A 25,805-nucleotide genomic window follows, 5' to 3' on the forward strand; every position below is an offset into this window, starting at 1 on the left:
ACTGCAAAGACCCTGAGTTTAATCCCTACTAATGCACACAGAAATAAACCTTTGAGATACATACTGAAGTAGAATAAAATGGTGTAGCATCTGGTTTTTGCTTAAAGTAATCTGGCATTAAAAATAAAAGAATACACAAAATTAGCTTTGGGTTAATATTTAAAGTTGATGATGGATGAGTAGACTTTCACAGTTTTTATGTTGTTATATTTTTTAAATTTTTCACTTAAAAATATACTAAAAGGAAATAGACAACAATTTCCAGTGCCAAGGTTACGAATTGAATTCTGGATTCTGTCATCTAGTAAATCTGCCTTAAATACTATTTTTAAAAAATAGTTTATACCTGAATACTGGTACGATGCCCACATTTAGGAGGCTGAGGCAAGAAGTTCCCTGTGAATTTAAAGCTAGCCTTGGAGAAGAAAAGAGGGGCTGGGGATTTAGCTCAGCGGCATAAGCGCCTGCCTTGCAAGCAGGCAGTCATGAGTTCGATCCCTGGTACCGATAAGAATGAAAAAGACAAAAAAAATAAAAAAAATAAAGCTAGCCTTGGTTACATAGTGAATTTATGGCCAGCCAGGACTACATCATGAGATCCTGTCTCCAAACAAAAGGCAATTTATAATCATTGAGATAAGGTGATTTTTAGAGTCAAGATGACCATGATAAGAGCAAATTATTTTAAGCTTATGTGATCTACTTTCTGTGTAATTCCCAGACACACCAGAATAATAGAACTGTAAATAGGATTTTAGTAAAGTATCTGAGAAATGAGCAAGCCTTTGGATTGGAAGGTGACAGAACAGTCATTGGTTAAGAGTGAAGCCTGCTAATTAATGAGTTGGTGTTTGTGAAGGACTGTTGAACCACAGAATTTTTCTGAGCTTATTCAACATTTTTATAAATAATTTAGATGATACTTTAGAAGCGTTACTTTGTAATTTACATGTTACATAAATCTGTGGAATGACTAATATTTTAAAAGAGAAAATCAAGATTTAAGTAGATCTGAGTAGGTCAGAATGATAGACCAAAACCTGAGAGGAATTTAATGACAATAACTGTAAAATTCTGTTTTAAGCTTTGGAAATGAGTTGCACAAATATAAGTTAACACTACTGAGTGATGGCATAAACACAGATGTCATCTTCAGATAAGTGATTGCAAAGATAATGTTCAGATTAAGAAGAGTGTATTATTCTTGGTACAATTGTTATTTAGCAACTGAAATTATATATATATATTATATAGAATTATAATAATAATTATAATATATATATATAAATTATATATATATAATTTTTTTTTGACTTCTTCCTTTTTATCGGTACCGGGGATGGAACTCACAACTGCCTCTTGCAAGGCAGGCGCTTATGCCGCTGAGCTAAATCCCCAGCCCCTGAAATTATATTTTGACCATAAAATTCTTGTGTAATGTTGTGCTACACTAATAGAGTACTTGCATACACATTTCTGTTTGAGTCTTTATTTTTTTTTAAAAGCAGGAAGTATTTATTGAGAGAAACAAAGCTTCTGTCCAAGAGAGAAGGGATCCCGAGTGGGTTGTCCTCCATTTGAGCCTTTATTATTGGTAATGTGTTCATAATGATCATCTCCGATAGACAGATAATAATATTTACAAGAAGTGATTTTAAAAAAGACATGTGGTTAAAAAACATTCATTACAGTAAAAGACACACTGCCATTAATCCTCCTCAAAGTACTCTACCTTGCTTTTTTTTTTTTTCCTACTTTGCTTGGAACACACTATTCTCGTTGTTCTTGCCACTTTCTGAGATAATCTTTAGTATCTTTATGAGATGTGATCACATGTACAGTGAATGTACCTGCCAAGTGTCATCCATCAGAGAGGCAGGCTCATAACGTTGTGATGTGTCCTTATCTGCCTTATTCAGCAGATGTAGCACTATGTAACTTGTGCTTCTTCCTCAAAGTCAGAATGACCATGAAAGGGTGTGAACTGATTGAAGAATCAAGGCAGCCACAACAGTACATATGACCAGCTGAAGACTTGAAAGAACTTCCAGGACTGCTTCAGAAAGTGGCACATGTTCTATGTGCAAATTTGGGACAGTAGTTTGCAAGGATTAATGACAATTTGTCTTTTACTGGTACTTCTTGTTTGCCAGCCGGCGCACAGGAAGGGGCTGTGGTCTGGCAGTCCCAGTCTGCTGGTGGCCCACACATGGTGCTGGTTCCCAAACTTTGAACATGAGAAACTGATAGTCTGTCCTTCAAATCTAGGAACATTGATTAGCCCTTTGAATGTATTCTGTCCATCAGTGTTCTACTATGTAGGTAGTCTGCGACCACAAAATCTCCCTTTTGAAATTCTTCAGTCTTTGTAAAATCCGGGCTAACAACTAGTAACTTTCACACTCAGTTATATTTTTATGGTCTCCAACAAACTACTTACTCACCCCAAAACAGATCTATTTCTTAATCTGTTGAAACAAAGTCAGTTTTCAGCTTACTTTACAGTGGTCGTTGGTATTGCAGCCTAAAAGATAAGTATTTCGGGCAGGCTAACTCTTTATGGAGTGTTTTTCTACAATTTGTGTAAGTTCCTCATGAATTAATAGATTGTAGACTTTGTAGTCATATTTTTGTAAAGTATTAATGTTTGTTAATTTAAGCTTTTTTGTTATTTTCAGGGAATCTGGGAAAAACTGCAAAGTTTATACTTTTAGTAAGGATGGGACCTTGTTTGCCTGGGGCAACGGAGAAAAGTTAGTATTCATTTCTATAGCATTATATCTTATGTGTGTGAATATAACTGTCATAATTTGAATAACATGTATGTGGGTATCATTAATGTCATTAATCTTTTGATGTCATAATGTAGTGAGACAACTGCCAATACCTCCAAAGGTGTTATTTATATATTTTTATTTATTTATATATGCATATATATGTAAATATATTATACCTGACTTGAATAGTTAGTTAGAATTAAAAATGATTATCAAAAACATGACTGGGGGGGGGGCTGGGGATTTAGCTCAGTGGCATAAGCGCCTGCCTTGCAAGCAGGCAGTGGTGAGTTCGATCCCTGGTACCGATAAAAACGAAAAAGACCAAAAAAAAAAAACATGACTGGGCCAGGAATTTAGCTCAGCGGCATAAGCACCAGCCTGCCAAGTGCAAGGTCGTGAGATCCCCAGTACCCCCCCCCCAAAAAAAAGACTGAGTAAACACTAAAGAAATTGAGAAGTTATTTTAAATAGTGCTATAAATTATTGGTTAGTTTATAGTGCTATAAAATATTGGTTAGAGTTTAAGTGCTCAGTACACTTACCATAATTTTCTTTGCTTGTTGATTGTTTTTATCTTTTGTTTTTTAAACTGAAATTTTTTATTTGTGTTTTTTTGAGGCAGGGTCTTGCTATGTGTAGTTCAAGCTGACTTTGAATTCACTATTTTACCCCAGGCTGATATCAATAGAAATCCTCCTGCTTCAGCTTCCCTAATTGTGAGGTTGTAGGGATATGCCACCATACCTGACTCTTTTATCTTTAGATAAAAAGATACTTTTTTTTGCTGTTAAATTGGTGATTACAGTTAATACTATTTAGTTCTATTGTATGTAGAAGTATGTAAATTACTCGTTGTTTTTGGATTTTTTTGGTTTGGTTGCTTTGTTTTATGTTTTTCTTTTTCTTTTTTTTAAACTAGGAATTGAACTCAGGACCTTGCATTTGCCAAGCAGGCATTTATGCCAGTGAGCAAATCCCCAGTTCTTGTTGTTGTTTTTGAAACAGTGTCTCATTCTGTAATTCAGCCTGGCCTCAAATTTGTGACAATCGTCTTGCCTCAGCTTCCAAAGTGCAGGGATTACAGACGTATACTACCACACCCAGCCTTCAAAGAATGCTCTGTATTACCTAAATTATCATTACAAAGTTGGTTTTGGAAAAAAAAAGTTATTTTGACTGAATGGTAATATTTTACTAAGAAAACCAGTTTCTAATTTCCCAAAAATAACTACAGCATTTTATTTCATAGACCTCCTGGTCTATGAAATGCTCAAAGATTTGTTGCTTGATTTAAAGTAACTTTTGTTGTTTTAATGCTGTTAGGTCAGTTTTGTTTTATTTTGTTTTGTTTGCTGGGTTTACTCAGGGCCTCATGTGACACCTGTAATCCTAGTGTTTGAGAAGGTAAAGCAGGAGGTTGATCATGAGTTGGAGGCCATCCTGAGCTACATAGCAAGACCCTGTCTCAAAAAAAAAAATAGAAGCAAACCAAACCTAAGACGGGACATACCCTAGCTATATAAGTGGTCTGCTACTGAGCTACATCCCCATCACTTTTAAATTTTTTGAAAGGGGAAAAAATGTGTGCATTGGTTTGAAAAAGGCTTTAAATGATGTTCTTTCTAGTGGTAAGCTACTATAAAATCTTCAAACCCTCATATCAGATTGGATTAAACATACTATATTTAAAAATTTACTAAAGATAATTTGTTGATTTACCTTTTCTGACTGCAAGTTGCTGACAGAATTAGGTCTGATAATGAAAAATTTTTTTTATTTTTTTGATCATTGAATACAACCCACAGACTTCAACTTTCAAATTCTAAATAATATAATTTATTGAGTATTACCACAGTATTAACAATCATAGCCTCAAAGATAAAATATATTCTCAATTTTTCTTTCTTTTGCTATAACCTAGTAAGTTTTATTTTTTAATGCATATTTTACTTTTAACAGTACCAGTACTGAACCCATGGTTTTGGACTTAGTTACATTCCCAGCTCTTTCTTATCTTATTTATATGTGTGTATATGTTGGTTGGTTTTGAGACAGAGTATGGCTGTGCAGGTCAGGCTGGCCATGGATTCACTGTGTAGCTCTGGCTGGCCTCACACTCACAGTGCTTGCTGCCTCAGCCTCCCAGTGCTGCGTGTGCCACTATACCCGACTGCCTCTTATGTTTTTATTTTGAGACAAGGCCTCCTGACTTTCCAGGCTGGGCTTGAATTTGATCCTCCTGCCTCCCAGAGGGCTGGGATTAGAGGCATGCACTACCACACCAATCCATATTTTACCTCACGCTATTTGTAATCAATAGAAATGTACTTCCTAGTAAGATAGTCCGTACTTTTCATTATCTCTTTTATTAGGTGTCCCTTACTCCAATGGCTTAGTTTGTTGATAAGTATTTTAATCTTGACACTGTTATTAATAAATTTCTGTATTTCTTTCATATCCACACTTAACCTTCTATTGAATTCAAATGTGAATCTTTTTAATGTATCAGTATGTGCCTTTTTAAATGTTGCGTCCATCATTTTAATAGTTCACCCGCTAGCATTTTTTTCTTTAAAGTGTCTTGACCATAACAGATTAATTTTGGGGTTTTTGGGGTTTTTTTTTTTGTATTTTTACTGGTACCAGGGATTGAACTCACGACCACAGGCTTGCAAGGCAGGCGCTTATGCCACTGAGCTAAATACCCAGCCCCAACAGTATAATTATTTTAGGATATGAAAATCAGATACACAGTATATTCATAGTGGTCTTTGCTGTGTTTATAGTTAACTAAGTCAGAAAAGTACATGGGAGAGGGATAAAGCTCAGGGGCACAGCAAGCATGAAGTCATGAGTTCAATCCCCAATACCAAAAAAAAAGAAATATAATTTATTTTTCCTTAAATAGAGCTTTTTAAAGGATCTAGGAATAGCTTCATTAAACTTTGTTAAACTAGAAAAAATTTTTCAAAACTTCACAACACAAAAATTAAGAAAACTTCATGTAGTTGTCAAATATGCAATTTAAGAAATGTAATTGCAAAAAAAATGTAATTGCTAAAATAATTTGCAAAGAATTTTATGTTTTATATGCTTAAATTATGCTTTAGCATTTTGCCTCTATTAGTTACTATTTATTCAAATCTAAATGTCCTTTTAAACCTGAGCGGAACAGAGTTTGATTCAGCAGTTTCTGGGATAAAAATAGAGTATCATTCTTTTAAATTCCAAGAGGTTTAGTATAATACAGAGAAGCAAGTCAAACCAGAGTGATTGCAAAAACTTGGCCATGGCATTTATCACTAGTATGATCTTGAGCAGATCAACTTGTTTGATTTTCATAAGCCTAAATTTAACCATTTATAAAATGGAGATGATGACACTTACAATACTGTTGTGAAAATTAAATGAGAAAATTTATAGATAGTGTTTAGGTCACTGTATGGGACATAGAAATATAGTATCCAAAATACAGAGCTTCATTTGTTAGCTATTAGTCATTGTTGTGCCACAAATGTTTAATACCTTTTAGAGATTGCTTTTGAGATTTTAATAGATACCAAAATATCCTTATTGATTTCCTGTTACAGATTCCATTTATTCAAATGAAAAAATATTTGTTTGCATTCTGTCTAGCACCTCTACCTTCCTATAATTTGTGTTGCTATCCCACATTCGCCTTATGTAGGTGCTTTTCAATAAAATATACATTTTTTAGTTACAGGTGTTTCCAGGATATTTTCTAGAACTAACTGAAAATTGATTTTTATGAAAAAATGAAAGATTTGTAGTGATTTGTATTTGAATGTTTTGCTAGCACTGGCTATTATAAAACGATATTTTATTGCTGAAGTAATTTCTTTTGAAACCAGAGTAAATGTTATCAGTATCACTAACAAGAGACTACTGCACTCCTTCGACCTCCCAAAGACAGTTTGCCTTGAATTCTCACCCAAAAACACTATCCTGGCAACGTGGCAGCCTTACACTAGTAAGTATTTTTCCATTGTAAAAATATTCTGGCAGGACCAATTAAATTTAGTGGAAAATACCAGAAGAGTTTATAACTTTATAAGACAGTAATTCATCTTTATAATAGTAAATGGTATTTGTGACTATTTATAATCAACATTGTGTTTTCCAAATACAGTGTACTGAAATTAATTTGAAGGTATAGAAGTCCCCTCTTACCCAGAGGAAATACATTGTCAGTGAATGCCTGAAACTGCCAAATCCTTTAATTTAATGCCTCCTCTGTCTTAACTAAGATCATGTACTGTGGCTGTAAAAGTTTTATGGATAGATTTATTGCTGTAGATTTTAGCAGTCTTAGCATAATTTTTCCTCCTTTAAGTACTTGAAAGTTTCTGTTTTCATTTACAGGAACCATTATACAGCTTCTCTTTGGCATATGCAAATTGCCATCATCGCTACTTATGGGTTAATGCCCTTATTAAGCAAAATAAGTATTTACTTGAACATAAGCACTATGTAACTGTCTTAGTTGTTTTATGCTTGTTGCTGAGACAAAATACCTGATGCCCAAGTTGGGAAAGGAAAGGTTTATTTCTTACAGTTTTTGAAGGTTTTAGTCCACACTCAGTTGGCTCCCAGGCAGGCAGGCATGGCTGGGCCACCTTTCATGGCAGCAGCAAACTGCAAATTCTAACCAGCAAAGAGCAAGACACACCTTCTTCCTGCCATTACATCACATCCTGGCTCCACCCCTTTGTGGGAGAAGCACTGACACCATCAATCCAAGCACTAGACAATGAACCAATCACAAATACACAGTGCAAACTCATGAGGCCTGGGGGACACAGACATAAGCCATGACAGTAACCAGCATGGCTGCTAAGTAACTAATGGGCAGGTAGCATAGGGATGTATTGCAGACCAAGGGGAGATTCATAGTCTGGGAGGGAGAGTGTTTAGGGGGTGGTGCAGATTCATTATGCTACATGGAATGGTATACAATTTTATTTCTGGTATTTTCTATTTAATATTTTTGGGCTATGGTTGACTGCCAGAAAACTGAATCCTCAGAAAGTGAAACCACAGATAAAAGGAAATACAGGGGCCAGGGATTTAGCTCAGTGGCACAGTGCCTGCCTGGTAAGCTCAAGGTTATCAGTTCCATCCCCAGTACATACATACACAAACATACATACATACACAAATGGAATATAGTAAATGTAAGTTAGTGAAAAGGTCTGTTTTGAGATAGAAGAAAAGAAAAAGCTTAAGAGAAGATTTAGAAGGTAGCTAAAATTTAGAAAGTAGGAAGATCTCTTAACTTTCAAAATCAATATTTTAAACCATTGTCAGGGAAAGGAAGTATATAGAAATAACACCTAATGTGTAATGGTATTATAAAGAGTAGAAAACTGCCATTTTCCAACACATTTAAAGGTTTCTCCTGATAATGTATGAATATTATAGATGTGCTCTATATGTGAGTAAAATACTGGGAAAGAGTATGGTATTTATTTTAGCAAACATTTTCTAATATCAATATTAACAAAATATTGATATAGTTCATTGTTGGATTGTTCCTGGGTTTTGTTTTTTCAAGACACAGGGACTCTGGGCTGGGGATATAGCTCAGCAGCATAGCACCTGCCAGGCAAGCACGAGGTCCTAAGTTCGATTCCTGGTACCCTCACCCCCAAAAAAGAGACAGGGACTCTAATGAATCATGAATGGTTTTATAAAACTGTTTTTTATGACTTACACTATAGATTCATGGTTTCATGATTTAATTCATTTGATAGCCCATGTCAAGCTTAATAGATTGAAAAGCCTCTTAAGTATTCTTAAAACCCATAGTAATTAATTCATTTCAGAGACACTGGGCTTTTGCTCAAACATGTGATATACATTATTATTAGCTTTAGGGATGAATGACTAAGTTGATAATTAAGGCTAGAGAGGAAAATTAACTTAAAACAAGTCCTTTATTTGATTTTCATAATCCTGTTCAAAATTTTTGTAAGTGTGAAATCTTTTTTTAAAATGTTAGGAGACAATTACTTAAAAAATACATTGTTTCCTTGCAGCTTCTAAGGATGGCACAGCTGGGATACCCAACCTACAGCTTTATGATGTGAAAACTGGGACATGTGTAAAATCTTTTATACAGAAAAAAACACAAAATTGGTAAATAAAAGCTTTAAAGTATTAGTTATTTTCATAATATTTTAAATATTATGGTGTAGTATGTGCTTCTTTTGTACTAATTTTGAAAATAAACCAAAATCTAGAGCTTTAAGGATTTTTTATATAGGAATATACAGAGTGAAAATGTGGTCTTCCTTTGGTTGGCCTTTCCCCTGCTACTGGAGGTGAAACACAGCAGTGCTTTACCCCAGAGCTATGTATCACCAGCCAGTTTTTATTTTGAGAAAGGGTCTCAATAAGCTTCAAGTAGGATTTGAACTTGTAATCTTCTTGCCTCAACCTCCTAAAGTGCTGGAATTACGGGCATGTGCCACCATTGATAGTAAGCAGTACCACAAACTTTTAACATTATAACATTACAGTCTGACTAAATTCTTTTTTTTTTTTTCTTTTTGACACAGGTGTCCATCCTGGTCTGAAGATGAAATTATTTGTGCCCGAAATGTTAACAATGAAGTTCACTTCTTTGAAAACAACAATTTTAGTATGGAAAGATTTAATAAATAATTTTATTTTGTACTTTAAGCATATAAGTTTTCATTACCTTGTACAGCATTTTTAGAGTTCTCCAAATTCCTATTAATTTGCTAATGAATAATTGCTATTATTTCACTTGCATAATTATATATCTGAATGTCAAATGCTGTTAACACAAAGATTTTAATTTTTACAAATCTTTCTATTATTTGATAATTATTAGGTATTTCTTTTGTCATTTTTTTGGGAGTTTTTGCTTTTTGCTTTGTTTTGTTGGTTTATTGAGGGTCTCATTATGTAGTTCAGGTATGCCGTCCTTAAACTCATTGTATAGTCCAGGATGGCCTTGAACTCGTGGTGACCCTTCTGCCTCAGCAGGATTACAGGCATGTGCCACCACACTCAGCTTTACAGGGGTTTTTTGAGTCAGGATCTTGCCATGTAGTTCAGGCTGTTGTTGAACTCACTGTTAGGTTAGGCTATCCTCCAAATTGTCCTGCCTCAGCCTACCAAGTCCTGGGATTATAGATGTGGCCCACCACAGCCAGTGATAATTATTGTTAGATGAAGGTATGAGAATATTCTTCTGACCTTACTTGCTATTGCAGTTTGGTGATGCGAACTTCTCAATTGTTATATTGGTTTTTGTTGTTGTTTTACCAGAGATTGAACTTCGACCCTACACTTGCCTGGCAGGTGCTTATGCCACTGAGCTAAATCCCCAGCACAATTGTTTTATTTTATATAATTTCATCCACAAAAATAGACATCTATTCCCAATAAGCATCACTCCTCTGTCATCTTTACATTTATTCTGTTATTACCTCTCACTAAACTAAAGCAAGTTCCAGACATCATATAATTTTACTAATAAACATTTCAATATATATCTCTGAAGATTAATCTACTTAATTTAAAATTGAGCCACAATATGATTATCCCAAATTACTAAATATCCCAGTGTTCAAATTTCTAATAATGGCAAATATTAATTTATTTAAAACTCAGAATCCAAATAAGTTGCCATACTTTGCAATTGATAGCTATATCTTATTTCTTTTAACGTACAGTTTCCTACCCAATCTCTCTTTCTCTCTTGTAATTTATTATTTAAAGAGAAAAGCTATTTATCTTGTATATTTTTTTCATAGTTTAAATTTTTTTCTTTTTAACACAGGTATCCTGGTATCTCATGGTATGATTTAAGATAATTATCTTTACTCTAGTTGGACTTAAAGTTCATCAACTTCATGTACCTTTTTTTGGTAGATGGGCCAGGACTGCATCATAAGTTAGTGGTCTTTTATCAACAAGCATGTCATGTTTGGTTTTCTTTAATATTATAAGGTGCTGGCACTAATATTCAGTGCCTAAAGGCATTATTTATTTCATCAGTGGTGGCCAACTTAATGATCTCTTTTTTTATTGTTGTTGTTGGTGGTGGTTGTTGTTTGAGACAGTGTTTTACAAATACAGTTCAGGCTGGCCTTGAACTCTTGTAGGCTAGGCTGGCCTCTAGCTCATGATGATCCTCCTGCTGCAGCCTGGAATTATAGGCCTGCATCAATATTCAGCCCATTCCTTTTTGTGCATTATCTGTACTTTTACTAAGGAAAATTTCCCCATGTACTACATGGTTGCTGTTTGAAACCACAAGAAAAGACAATTATTGTTTCCCTTTAGCAATTTTAATATGTTCTCTCTTTAGCAAACTTTATTGTAAATATTTAGTTTTCTGCTTAATGATCTATGGATTAAAATATATATGGTTTAGGGGCTGGGGATTTAGCTCAGCGGCATAAGCATCTGCTTTGCAAACAGGCGGTTGTGATTTCAATCCCCGGTACCGAGTTTATATATATATATATATATATATATATATATATATATATATATATAAAATATGGTTTAATCGATTATAGTTATTACTCTTATTGACATTCAGATTGTCTCATCCTTGTTAATATAACCTTAAATGACTTCTCTGCTATGTAAGCTATTCCACTGTTTTGTGTCATTTCCAGTATATATCTACAACCAGCCAATTCTCTGAGAACCCTGGTTTTTTTTAATGGAAAGACCACGGTCTTAGGTTTAAAGGTTCTCATTGTTAAGTCACTGATCATTTTTCTAGGCCTTTTATTTTCCTTGGCATTCTTAAAGCTATGATAATCGTGAGGGGATTCTATAATTCCATTTAAATTAAGATCAGCAAATTTTTACTTACCATTACCTGTATTACCTTTTGATGATGCTAAGAATCCTTTTTTGGGCTTGGGAATGTCACATTTACACTCACATTCATTTGCTTTGTTCTACATTAATTCTTACACATACAATTCTTAGAATACTACCAACAGTAACAGCAATAATGCAATTGCTAAAAATAATTTAAAAGAAAAATGCATTTATTTTTGTCTTTATAGTATCCCATTAGTGACTGTTCACTCATGAGTGTATTATAGTAAAATAGAAATTGATAACTGGGTTCACATTACCAGAGATAGCTTTCTAGGCTGACTTTGAGCAGTATCTTATTGCTGTAGTTAGCAGTTCATTTTTGTGTTTTTGAGATCTCTACCTCATTGTTGTTTAATTAGCTGGCTTTCTTTCTTGTCTTATGTCTTGATTTTTCAGAAAAATGACAGGTACCAGTGCTACTTTTGAATAACTATTGACCTCTGACATGGAACAAAGAGTAACATTAATACCTCTTTATTCCCATATAAGTAGAGTTGCATTATTGTTATTCATATGAATTCTGACCGTGTGATAGAGTAAGCATCAATAAATACCAGGTGCAACCACTGTGGAAATCAGTGTGGAGACTCATCAAAAAGCTAGGATTAGAGATTCCATTTTACCCAGCTATCACATTTCTGAATCTGAATCTGAAAGTCAGCATCTAGAAAAACTGAAAGCCTCATACCACAATGATGTGCAGCCATGTTTGTAGCAACACAAAGTGTAGTAGCCAAATCATGGAAACAACCCAAGTGCCCGTAAATCAAGGAATGAATAAAAAAGATGTAGTATTTTTAATACAGTGAAGTACTACTCAACTATAAAGATTGCATCTAGACTTTTATAAGTAAATGGGCATGATTTGAGACCATACTCATAAGTGAAATAAATCAAACTCTCATATATAAACATCATTACTATTATTTGGGTCATTTTCATGTTTCTTCTTTTCACATTGACTGCAGAATTTCCATACTCATTTTCTGCAGTAGTAGCCCATGATCAGACTTGTCATGGGTTCTAATTTTAGAGGTTGAAGACAATTGACATTCATTGAGTAAGTACTGTGTGCCTGGTATTGTATTCTGAAAATCAGTCACTAGGAATCAGGTGATGTAATTCCATTACTTTCCTAAGATCACACAGCTAGTAAGTGAGTGAATAGGAATTAAGGTCTAGATTCATCTTGTTCCCAATCCATGGTTTTGCTATTGTATTACTCTGCCTTGCCTACATAAGTATTTTAGTAATAGTTACAGAAACTTCTTATAATACACTCAGCTTCCTGTGTTCCTGTTAGCTTCTCTCATCAGTCTAACACCATTTATTTTTCTTTTTAGACACAATTGCAAATAAATTGCATTTGCAAAAAATTAATGATTTTGTTTTATCACCTGGATCCGAACCATACAAGGTAATTGTTGTTTTTGTTAGTTTATGTAAACTATTACATGCTTAACCGTCTCTTAGTTTTTTGTGTTGTGTGGGGGGTTTGCTTTTTTGATAAGTGTAAAAAACACATCCATCCTAGTTTATGTGATTTAAAAAATTAAGTGATAATTTATGTGTGGATATCCTAGGTGGCTGTCTATGTTCCAGGAAGTAAAGGTGCACCTTCATTTGTTAGATTATACCAGTACCCTAATTTTGCTGGACCTCATGCAGCTTTAGCCAATAAGAGTTTCTTTAAAGCTGATAAGGTTACAATGCTGTGGAATAAAAAAGGTATGACAAATATATTTTTATTTCCCATTTTGTTTAGCAAGTGTTAGTTTAGACTTATGTTCATAGATGTATTTAAAAAATGATACTGATGTTTATCATTTTGTTTGTGTTTTAAATCTAATTAAAGTTTTGCTATTATAGCAACTGCTGTGTTGGTAATAGCTAGTACAGAAGTTGACAAGACAGGAGCTTCCTACTATGGAGAACAAACACTGCACTATATTGCAACAAATGGAGAAAGTGCTGTGGTGCAATTACGTAAGTATTCCTATAGACTTCTTTTGATAAAAATGATAATAAGTAATATGCCATAAAATGATATAATCTGAATTCTTCATCAAATAATACAATTCAAATACTTTAATATGCCATAAGGTAAAATTCCTCTTAAAAAACTTAAAATCATTCTCAAACATACTTAAGTCCTGAACTAAATCCCCAGCAACATACCCTATTTTGATAGTATGCAATTAGTTAATGTGAATTGTGCTAGTACTTTAGTGGTAGTAGAACTTCCTGAATGAGGTAATATCACTCAGGAAATAGGTCTAGTGAGTTTCACAATTGCAATACCCAAGAATGTTACCACCTCATCTTGTTTTTTGAATCAAGGTCTCACTGTATATCACACCCTTTCCTCTAATTTGCTGTCCTCCTGCCTCAAGCTTCCTATGAGTGGTATTAATGTGCATAGGGCACTGCTCTCGGCTCATCTGTTGTTTTGATGAACTAAAGTAATTTTAACATTGTTGTTTTGTTGTTTGTTTGTTGTGGTACTGGAGATCAAGCTCGCAAGCTCACACTTGCCAGGCAGGTGCTTAGTCCATTGAGCTAAATCCCCACCCCTATTAAATTAATTTTAAATACTAGCAGCTTCCTGGTTTTTCATTTAGAATGGAATATGTGTGAATCTTTCATACAAAATCATTGTATTCCCATTGAAAACAGAAATGAAACAAGGATGCTCAGAATACTTAATAAATATAACTGATCCAAAGGAGTAAAACAGAATTTTGAAAGGAGAAAACTAAATAGGTGAGGTTAAAAATAGTCACTTCTAAAAACAAGATTCCATGTACAGCAAAAATAAAAAAATATGTAACTCCTGTGGAAAGAAAACATACTGTTCAGAAACAAACCATGACCTTTTCATAAGAATTTTATAAAGATGTTATTTCTAGCCAAGTTAATCTAAAAATTAAATGTCAGTTGATTGTTTTAAAACTGGATAATCTGGTTGTAATGAATGTTGAATCTTTTTTTTTTTTTTTTTTTTTGTACTGGGCATCAAGCTCATGACCTTGTGCTTGCCAGGCAGGCACTGTCCTGCTTAGCTGTATCCCCAACTCTATAATGATTGTTGAAAAGTGAACATGTAAAAATATTCTGAAAACTTCTTCAAAAGAAGAGCAAAGCAGAGGGAGTTCTGATGTTCTCACACTAACATTAAAATGTACAGCAGTTTTAGTTAAGGTAACTTTGGCTGGGAGTTTAGCTCAGCTGTGTAAATGCCTGCTTGGCAAACACGAGGTTGTGAGTTCAATCCCCAGCACCAAAAAAAAAAAAAAAAAAAAAAGAAAGATAACTTTGGCTGTAGCTTATGGACAGACTGATAAATCTGTAGAATAGAATATTCCCTAAAATAAATCCATACTCCTGTAGAAATTCATGGATAGTAAAATTGCATTGAAGCAATGCAGAAAATACTGATCATTTAAGTTATGATTTGGGTTTTAATGATAGCGTTAAAACTTCAAAGCAACTTAAGGAAAGTATGAGAATGTTTTTTCTAATCTAAAGTATAAAAAGATTTTCTAAGAAGACAAATCATGAGAGAAAAATATTATGTTTATATATGAAAATCACAGATTTCACAGCCAGACATGGTCATCTCTGTAATTCCAGCATTTGGGAGGCTAAGGCAGGAGAATTACTGCAAGTCCAAGGCTGGACTGGGATACATAGTGAGGTTCTGACCAACCTGAACTACTTAAGTAGGATCCTGTCTCAAAACAGTAACAGTAACAAATGAATGGCAGTGATAGAGGATGACAAAACATTTGAAAAGGAAAGCAGACAAGACATGGGGAGAAGTATCATTTTGAAAAACACAAGGACTGAATGTGAGGTGTTTTTTTTGTTTTGTTTTGTTTTTTGTCTCTTTCTTTTTTATCGGTACCAGGGATTGAATCATGACCACACACTTGCAAGGCAGGTGCTTATGCCACTGAGCTAAATCCCCAGCCCCCATTAAAAAAGGTAGTTTCTTAATAAAGTAAATTTAAGTAAAAATCCAGTCATAAGTGAGGAAGAATAATAGGCATGGACAGTAAAATTATAATCTACAGGAAAAAAATCACTTGTATTAAAAGGTGCGTATCTTACAACCAAAGACAGAATAAAACAATATAAACTTTTACTTAATGGATTAGCAAAGATAAGAGTGAGTAACTGTACAGTTATAAAAGAGAGATGTGCTGTCAGAACCCATGTGTGGGCATGTAAGTTGGTACAGCATCTTTGAGGGACATTTTGGTGGTATGTTACTAAGGAAATCTAGACACTCTTTGGTCTTGCAGTTTTATTTCTACAGATATACTTGTGTGTACTCATAGTGGGGAAAAGAAAGCAAGGTTTGTAATAAAATACAGTGCAGCTGAAAAAGAATGAGGCAGATCTAATGTGTTTGTGTTGGAAAATCTTAGGGGAGCCTGAGGGCACATGGAAAGTGAGGCAAGATGATCTCAAGTTTGAGCCCAGCTTGGGCAACTTAGTAATTTAATAAAATCCTGTCTCAAAATAAAAAATAAAGAGAGCTGGGAATGTAGCTCAGTCAGAAGGCCCTCACTGTGTTTATGCCACCAAAAAAAGAAGAAAGAAAAGAAAAATCTTCAAAGTAAAGTGTTAAGCCGGACATTTAGCTCAGTGGCATAAGCACCTGCCTGGCAAGCACAAGGTCGTGAGTACAATCCAAGGTACCAAAATAATAATAATAACAACAACAACAAAATAAAGGAAACAACAAGTGTGTGTGTCAGAGATGGATGTTTAATTTCATAAAAAATATTCTGCCCTGGTACCGATAAAAAGGAGAAAGACAAAAAAAAATATTCTGAAAGGTTATACAAGAAATATAATGAATTATCTTTGTATAGAAAGACTTATTTTAGGGTACGTCTTTTTATATAGCTTGTATTTTTATTACCATGAGCATATATTACTGCTTCAAAAAAAATATATTCCGCTGTGGTGGTATGGGACTGCAGTTTACTGTTATCACTTGGGAGAATGAGCCAAGAGGGTCACTTGAGCTCAGGAGTTAAAGACTACCCTGACACCAACAGCTAGATCTTATCTCAATGATTTTTTTGTTTGTTAATAGTAAACTCTTACTATAAATCTGAATTGGTTGTGTTGCCACATTGCCAAAATGTTTGAAAATTAATATTCAGTTAAAAAAAAATTTTTTTTTGAGACAAGGTCTCACAGTGATCTTTCTGCCTCAGCCTTCTAAGTGCTGGGAATACAGGTGTGTCTCACCACACCAGGCATTAGTAAAGACTCTTAAATAATTAAATGACCATACCTTACACATTAATTCCTGTGGAATATCACAAAGGAATTTATTAATTTTACTATGCCTTGAAATTTTTGGAGGGATTTCCTTTACTGATTGAAGTATTTATGAGTGTTAATTCTTTATTGCTAATTTGGGTTTTACATTTTTTTTTTTCTAGCGAAAAATGGCCCCATTTATGATGTCGTTTGGAATACTAGTTCAACTGAGTTTTGTGCTGTCTATGGTTTTATGCCTGCCAAAGCAACAATTTTCAATTTGAAATGTGATCCTGTGTTTGACTTTGGAACTGGGCCTCGCAATGCAGCCTACTACAGCCCTCATGGACATATATTAGTACTAGCTGGATTTGGAAATCTGAGGGGACAAATGGAAGTGTGGGATGTTAAAAACTACAAACTTATTTCTAAACCAGTAGCTTCTGATTCTACATATTTTGCTTGGTGTCCAGATGGTGAGCATATTTTAACAGCCACGTGTGCTCCCAGGTTACGTGTGAATAATGGGTACAAGATTTGGCATTATACTGGCTCTATCTTGCACAAGTATGATGTCCCATCAAATGGAGAATTGTGGCAGGTTTCTTGGCAGCCATTCTTGGATGGAGTTTTTCCAGCAAAAACAATTACTTACCAAGCAGTTCCAAGTGAAGTACCTAGTGAAGAGCCTAAAGTTGCAACAGCATATAGACCCCCAGCTTTAAGAAATAAACCAATTACCAATTCCAAATTGGTAAGTACAGTTTTACTATTTTGGTAGGAAACAATTTTCATTGTGTGGAGCTATTTAGAACTTTTTCTTATATTTTTAAATATCTGAGAAAGATAACTGAGTACGATACTGACTTTTTTTCATGGGGGAGATACTGACTTTGTATCAGGAGCTCAGATTCAAGTGCCTGTTAGCCTAGGCTAGTATGTAATGCAGTAGTAAGTGGGATAGAATGGTAAATGAGAGAGCTTGTATCCTCTATAAAGGCCATAGCAGCTATACTGTAATAACTGATTCTTCCTCTAGGAAATTTTAGGTTTAATTTGTGAAAACATTTGGGTTTCAAAAAAAAAAGTTTGGTTTTCAAGACTATGGATCTGTATGCTTATGTACAATTTCCCAATTTTTAAAATACATTTGTTATCCTCAGGCCTTAAGATCCTCACCTTTGTTTTAAAATTATGACCATACTATTGATTAGATTCTGGTACACTTATAAAATTTAGCATTTTAGAACCCATAAGGGAACACTGATTAATCCCTGAGTTTCTGTGATGCTTTTAAAAAGTAAATGGGAGCCCGGCATGGTGGTGCACTCTGTAATCCTAGTACTTGGGAGTCTGAGGCAGGAGAATCATTTGCAAGTTCGAGACCAGCCTGGGCTATGAAGAGAGCCCAAGGCCAGCGTGTACTGCATAATGAGACTGTCTCAAAAAGACAAAATAAAAACAAAACAAAGAAATAAATGTGCTCCAAGAGTGAGCAGCAGTATTTTAATATTATTAGGAAAGAGACCACACTACAGCAATAAACTGTGACTCTTCTAAGTAACAAGGGCTGTGTAGTCATTTGATTATTAGGCACTCAGAAACTTTTCCTAAGAATAAGTATTCTTATACCTCTTGTGCCACTCTTCACTTCCCAGAAACCAAAAGAACAGCCCTTCTATTGACTGAACAAAATGTCTGTAACTTCTTGACTCCCGTGTTATGTTTAAACATTGCTTAATCTTCTAATCTCTGATTCTTGCAAATAAAGATCTGGCGAGTTACTTCTTTGTGAAGAAAATAAGTAAAGAACTGGGTTTCTGTTGACAGTAGTCAGATCAAAAAAGAATGTGTTTTTGATACCTGTTTCCTAAGAATCATGTGTCTCTAAGAAAAAACTTTTTTAAATAAAACTAAAAGAAATTTTGCTAGCTTTTTTTTTAAATGCATACCTCAAAAATATACACCAACTAATAGGAAGTCTTTCATTAAATTGATCCTGGCAGGATATATTATAGTAACTTTTTTTGATTTCCTATTAACTTGTTTTGAAGTCCTGTAATACTCCCACTATCTTGTTTTGACTGATTAGACTCTGTTCCATTCTGTATGATAGTATCAAGTTTGAGGGTATAGGCAACTACTTTGAAGGCAATAAGATTCACTAAGATGCCCATCTGGTTTGACTATTATCTCCTTTGGAAGTCCTATAATGTTTACAATGTCTAAGTTTTATTGGTCTTGTTCTCTACTGTTTTGTTGAACTTTATAATACCTAATGAGATAGACAATTCTCTTTAAGGAAGCAAGCGGCATTATGGTAACCATTGTTGATAACCTTGTACTCTGTTTTTACATCATGTACTATGTCTATCCTTGGTTTTGACTGACAGCTTTGTTTTGCCATATTTGACTTTATTCTCTTCCAAAAAAAAAAAAAAGTAATAAGAACTAAGGAGTAATAAAACCCAAAATGTGTAATTTTGTTGTAAAAAAGAGAGGGAAAAAAAGTGCTCTAAAGGATACAACAGCGTGTTTAGGAGTGTTAAATAGCTGACCATATTAATGTTTTTGGTTGGATCACTGAACACAACTGTTTGCAGTCTCTCTGTTTGAATGTTCACTTTATATGCTTTGATACTGTGACTTGAGCAACTATCTCTAAGACGATAATGTGTAATCTATTAACTGGTGATTTCTTACTGGGTTTTTTTTTTTTTTTTTTTTTTTTTTGTAGTTCTGTATTACTTGTACCCTTACACCGCTTTGTTTTGTTTTGTTTTTTCTCTTTTTCCTTTTAAATAAAATTTTTTAAAAAATTGATCCTGGCAGTTGGAGTGTACCACTACTAGAAATTTTCAAATGTTCTTTGCCAACAGTATTGAAATAAATTTGATAAAAATAAGTTTATCCTATAATGGCAAAAGTATATAATTTGTTATTGTGCTTATTTCTTAAACATGGGCGCCATTTCAAAGTTGCTTATTTTACATTTTCCGTAGCATGAAGAAGAACCACCTCAGAATATGAAATCACAGCCAGGACATGATAAGCCAATATCAAAAACAGCCCTTAAGAATCAGAGGAAGCATGAAGCTAAGAAAGCTGCAAAGCAGGTATTTGGGGTACTAGTACTAATTTTTCAAAAACAAAAACACATTTAAATTAGCTTTAAATATTGAATTTAAAGAACGGTGGTCCTAAGGACTTGTTACAAAATGCAGTTAGAATTTAAGTAGCCAGAATGTCTTTTTTTGGTGTTTGCCTTTGAGTTTCTAAGTAATCCTGATCTATTTAATAAATGATGTCTGTGTTAGTGTTTCATCACTATAGTGAAGTACCCAAGATAATGATATTACAAAGGCAAAAGATTTCTTATGTCTTGGTTTTAGATGTTCCAGTCCATCATTTAGGCTTGTGGCAGGCAGTACATCATGGCAGAAATGAAAGGGAGCCAAATGACTTACCTCATCACCAGCCATGGAGCAAAGGGAAGGGGGGAAGTTGCTGGGGTCCCACCATCACCTTCAAGAGCATGTCCCCAATAGCCTGAGAATCTCCCATTAGGTCTCATCTCAGAAAGGTTCTGCCAGCTATCTCCCAATATCATTTGTACCTTCGGGGGACATTCAAGATATATACTGTAGCAGTGGTGAAAGAAACTGGGCCTGACCTTAAAACCTGAGTTTCCAATGGGATTATATAGTATATTTCTGGCACTAGAGCGTTTATGTTAGAACTGATGTGAAGTCTGTTTTAAAAAAAGTTACATGACAGTACAGCTATTTTGTCACTCAGTGTTATATTACTATTTGAAATTCTTCAGCTGAGAATCCACCAGAGATACCCACAATGTTCTAATTTTTTTGTTTGCTTTTATAATTTTTGGGTGTTTTGTGGTACTAGGGATTTGATCCCAGGCCCTTGCATGTACTGGTTTAATTTTATCCTACCAATAAGCTATGCCCACGCCCCTTTTTAAATTTTATTTTGAGACAGGGTCTCACCAGTTTGCCCAGACTAGCTTTGAACGTACAGTCCTTCTGCCTCTGCTTACCAAGTAGCTGTGATTAGAGGTGTGTGCCACCACACCTGGCTAAAATAACTTAATAGTTGATTATGTAGCTGAAAAATCATACCAGTGTGATTACTGATAGGTTGTGATATTGTGTGACTCACGGTGGTAGCATGACAAACTAGGCTAGGAATGTCTTGTTATCGAAGTCACGGTGAACTCATTTTTGAGATTCAGGCAAAGTAGATATCTTTTCTGTTCAGACTGCCATAACAGAATACCATAGAATGGGTAATTTTTAAATAACAGAAATTTACTGCCCATAATCCTGGAGAGCCACAATAAGGTCCAAGAGCAAAAGAGCATCTGGTGAGGTAGCTCGTTAGTCATTGATGTCCGTCCACCTTTTTGTAGCTTCGCATAGTGGAAAGGGCAGGAGGGCTCTCTTGAGCCTTTCCTATAATATGCAACTCGCTTTCGTGAGGGTAGAGTCCTTATAATTTAACAGTTTCCCAAAGTCCCCCTGCCACTTCCACTATGGACCCTGATGTTCCAACATAGGAAAAACTTCCTTGGCGCTTTGTTGCCTACCTGAATTGCTCTGATGGTAAAGAAAAGTAAGACTCTTTTCCTTCTAACATTATTTGTTACATGTATTTGCCTTATACATAGTCTGTAGTTTTGGAGTGCACACAAGAGTGAAACCTTTAAGGCCCTGTCACATTTCCAAATCATCCATAGGGATGGCATATCCCCAAATACCCAGAAATCCCAATTGCTGGTTGACTGGTATAGAAATCGCCTAACTCTGATAAGGTCTGTTCATTCTATTTTAGTCGGGGAATATGTAGCACAGTTCAAGAGACTTTTAGTTAAATTCTTCATATAAAATGTAAATAAAATGACGTACCTGGTTAAGACTGTGTGGATGGAAATATTTTAATGTTTTCATTTTTAAAAATGTTTCCTGCAGGAAGCAAGAAGTGACAAGACTCCAGATGTGGCACCCACTCCTGCCCCACAGAGTATGCCACAAAACACTCTCTCTCAGTCAATTTCCGGGGACCCTGAAGTAGACAAAAAAATTAAGAATTTGAAGAAGGTGAGAGACTTAAAACGGATATGTATATGAAAAGGAGTATATCTAAGAATTTTATAAAGAAAAATAAAACTTAGATACTATAAAATAGTATCTAGGAAATTTGTAGCTTTCTCACTATGAAATACTGTGATTTAAGAGTGATACTTTAATTCTATTCACAAATGCTTAAAAGCTATTACTACTTTTATTTTTAAAGTAATAATTCACATTTGTACACAAAATGCTGAACACTTTCATACTCATTATTTCATTGTATACCTGAAAGGTAGGTAGGAACAAATATTTTATCTCACTTTTAAAGATGAATTAGGGGGCTGGGGATTTAGCTCAGTGGCATAAGCACCTGCCTTGCAAGCAGGCAGTCGTGAGTTCGATCCTCGGTACCGATAAAAAAGAAAAAGACCCAAAAAATAAGTAAATAAATAAAGATGAAATAGGAGGGCTGAGGCTATAGTTTAATACAAAGTGTAGTTTAGCTTGGAGCTCTGGGTTTGAGTCCTAGTCCACCAAAAGCAGCAATAACAATAAAAGATGAAGAAACAGAGACCAAAAGTTAATGGACTAGTAAAAGTGGCAACCAGGACTGTGGAGTGTTTCCTAGTTGCATCGTCATGTTCCTCTTAACCCTAAACAGTTTACCCTGTGCGTCACTCAGACAGTGCGTTTGTTTAGTCACTTAAGTAGATGTCATTTTTATATTTCCTTTCATATAATCTTACAAAAATTAACAAGAAATGCAATTTTGATCATCATATATTTAAATAAGTGGACTGGTAAATAGTTCAAAGGAAAAGACAAGGTCCAGGTTCAGTGAAGTATTGAAATAAATGGTAAAATTAGCACTATATTTATGAGGCAGGTGCTGTGCCACTGAGCTATAACTCCAGCCCTGAGTGATGTATGTATATATGTTTACATGTGTGTTTATACATGAATGATAACATTAATTAAAAGCTTGAAAAAATTTTTTGACAGTTCTCATTTTTTTCATATTTAGCTTTTAAAAAAATAGTTTGCCCTAACATTTTAATAGACTATTTTTGATGGAAGCATAATTCTCCTTGACTCAAGTTTCATAAACATTATTGGCTTCTTAATAAGAAAACTCTCATTAGAAATTGGCTTTTCCTGTCTTGCTCTAACTGATTTTTGCTGTTTGTAGAAATTGAAAGCAATCGAACAACTAAAAGAACAAGCAGCAGCTGGAAAACAGCTAGAAAAAAACCAGGTATTTTGCATTTTATTATAAGTAAACATTTAGACTTGCTCAATAATATTTGTACTTTTTAAAAGTTTTGCTGGATATGATGGTGCATGCCTGTAAATTACCCAGCATTTGGAAGGCTAAGACAGGAGAATTGTCACAAGTTAATGGCCAGCCTAGGCTACATAGTGAGTCCAGGCCAGCCTGAACTACATAGCAAGATCTTGTCTCAAAGAATAGAATAGGATAGGATAGGTAGAATAGAGTAGAGTAGAGTAGATTAGGGGCGATAAAGTAAAAACTAACCTTTAAGAGGAAAGGATTTGATATATATAGTAGATTACAGTGAATGACATAGTTACTCTTGCTGAGGGGCTTATGAATGCTGTCACTGCTGAGAATGGTGGCAGTGTGCTGTATTATACAAATGAATCTCTTCTTTCCTATATCTCTGCTAGCATTTTTTCCCCTTCCTTGCCTCAGCAGTTTTGAGGCCAAACGTAGAAAGGTAGATAGTGAGACAGCTTCTGTCATTTATTCCCCAGATTCATTCTAGATGTCAACTTAGAATTTGTTTCTAAGGTATTTTTAAATCTGTGTTTTCCATGGATCTGCTAAAGTGTAAGAACTATTCCTTCTCTAAATTTTTTCTGGCAATAGTCATTTCATTTCCAATTTAATAACTCAATGCTTTATACTTTTCTAGTTGGAGAAAATTCAAAAAGAGACAGCCATTCTCCAGGAGCTGGAAGATTTGGAATTGGGTATTTAAAAATTCATTGAAAGCAAATCAGTGCAAACATCTCTGCTAAGCCTGTTGGTGTACTCAAAACATCCATGTGCCTACATTTTATGTTGGTCTGCAATTTCAGCCATTTATCCAAGATTCTGCATATGTATGAAATTATTTAGTAATTGTCTGTTTATTGACATTTACATCCTATAGCATGTCAGTACATGATAAAGAAATACCTGAATTTTTCAAATAAGATGGACAGATTAAGAAATATTGAGCTGGGCGTGATGACACAAGCCTGTATTCCCAGCACATGGGAGGCTGAGACAAGAGAAGTGTTGCAAGTGCAAGATCAGTCTGGGCTACAAAGTGAGTTCAAGGCCAGCCTGAACTGTACAGCGAGACCCTGTCTCAGAAAGACCAAAAAAAAAAAAAATCTAATTTTTAATTGGGGACAGTATTTGCTATGTAAATGAATAAAGACATTTTAAATTTGTTTTTGTCTCTTAAATTTTGTCTCAGTTACTTATTACAAGGCATATATTAAGTTACATAATTTTCACAACAAAACTATGAGGTACATGTTACTATAGTCTTTATTTTATAAATGAAGACCCTAAGACCAAAATACTAAGAAGTTTGCCATTGTCAGAAACCTACTAGACTTAAATTAAGGCAGTCTGATTCTGGAGCCTGTGGTCGGGGTTACTGTGATAACACTGGTTCAAACAGATAAAATATCCTTGTCAACTCTGCCCTCATCTAAAGGATAACCTGACTGCTAGGTTCTAAACTGTACATATTTATACTGTACACACTTTGCCAAATTACTCTCTTTCAAAGTTTGTATTTTTAACTGTGAAAGGTTTTTTTTTATTGATTATCAAATGTTACAAGGCCTTTGAATTTTTGCCAAGTTGAGAAGGGAGAAATGATACTATTTTTTTTTTTTTATTAAGGAGAAAAAGAAAAAAAAGAAATAGAATACAAGTTATACAGAATTTCAGAAGAAATAAACAATAGGAAATCACTAGTTAATAGATTACATATTGTTATCTTAGAAATAATTGTTCAAGTTACAAAATTAAAGCATATAAAGTGGACTTTCAAACAGTGAGACTGGAAACAGTTTTGTTCAATGATCCAACAAAACTCAGTAATATGGTTATCTATCTTATACACTTAAATATATATGCGGTTATATTCTTTAGAGCACTTTCTTTTGTACAATGACAATTACACATTTTGGGTTTTATTACTCCCACAATTCTTATTGCTTTTTTTTTTTTTTAAGAGAGTAAAACCAAATGTGATGTAACAGAACAGAGTCAGTCAGATCAAAAGGATGAGCATAATAATGTAAAAACAAAATACTAGGTGATCAACAATGGTTACTATATTACCTCTTGCCATCTTAAAAAGAATTGCCTATATCATCAGTCATAATAAAATTGAACAAAACAGTAAAGAATAAAACCAAAACATTGGAGACATTACAGGGTTTTAAAAGAAGATAATAGTCAACTAGAATGGGTGTCATAATGAATCTTATTGTCTTTACAGTTGTTGCCTATACTTTCGAACTTGGTACTATCAAGCAAAGCAGAATAGAGGAAAATCAGTCAAAGCAAGATGGTGAGGGCTATACAGGGTTTCAAATCAAGTTAATAGGAAATCAAAGTGGGTTACTATAATATATCCTGCTTTTTTTTAATCTTTCCCTTAAAAAGAAAAAAAATAAGTAAATAATTTAAAAAAGGAGACAGCTAAAAGAGGGCATAATAACA

General features: G+C 34.4%; 1 protein-coding gene across 2 annotated transcripts in view; it reads left to right on the forward strand.

Moving 5' to 3' along the window:
- Eif2a (eukaryotic translation initiation factor 2A) overlaps positions 1-24,514 on the forward strand; it is a 46,475-nt gene extending 21,961 nt beyond the window's left edge. The window contains exons 3-14 of one of the 2 annotated variants that reach the window (XM_063249175.1): positions 2,679-2,753; positions 6,653-6,771; positions 8,840-8,939; positions 9,362-9,444; positions 13,022-13,095; positions 13,262-13,406; positions 13,548-13,664; positions 17,144-17,715; positions 19,964-20,077; positions 21,950-22,078; positions 23,241-23,306; positions 23,989-24,514. In XM_063249175.1, coding sequence (XP_063105245.1) covers positions 2,679-2,753; positions 6,653-6,771; positions 8,840-8,939; positions 9,362-9,444; positions 13,022-13,095; positions 13,262-13,406; positions 13,548-13,664; positions 17,144-17,715; positions 19,964-20,077; positions 21,950-22,078; positions 23,241-23,306; positions 23,989-24,054 — 1,660 coding nt within the window. In that variant the 3' untranslated portion in view covers positions 24,055-24,514. The remainder of the gene's footprint in view (positions 1-2,678; positions 2,754-6,652; positions 6,772-8,839; positions 8,940-9,361; positions 9,445-13,021; positions 13,096-13,261; positions 13,407-13,547; positions 13,665-17,143; positions 17,716-19,963; positions 20,078-21,949; positions 22,079-23,240; positions 23,307-23,988) is intronic. The other variant, XM_063249176.1, reaches the window with a different exon arrangement.
- Positions 24,515-25,805: the final 1,291 nt, after the last annotated feature.

Source organism: Cavia porcellus, unplaced genomic scaffold, assembly GCF_034190915.1.
Source record: "Cavia porcellus strain 051 isolate PalLab524CR breed Dunkin Hartley unplaced genomic scaffold, mCavPor4.1 scaffold_5, whole genome shotgun sequence".
NCBI lineage: Eukaryota > Metazoa > Chordata > Mammalia > Rodentia > Caviidae > Cavia > Cavia porcellus.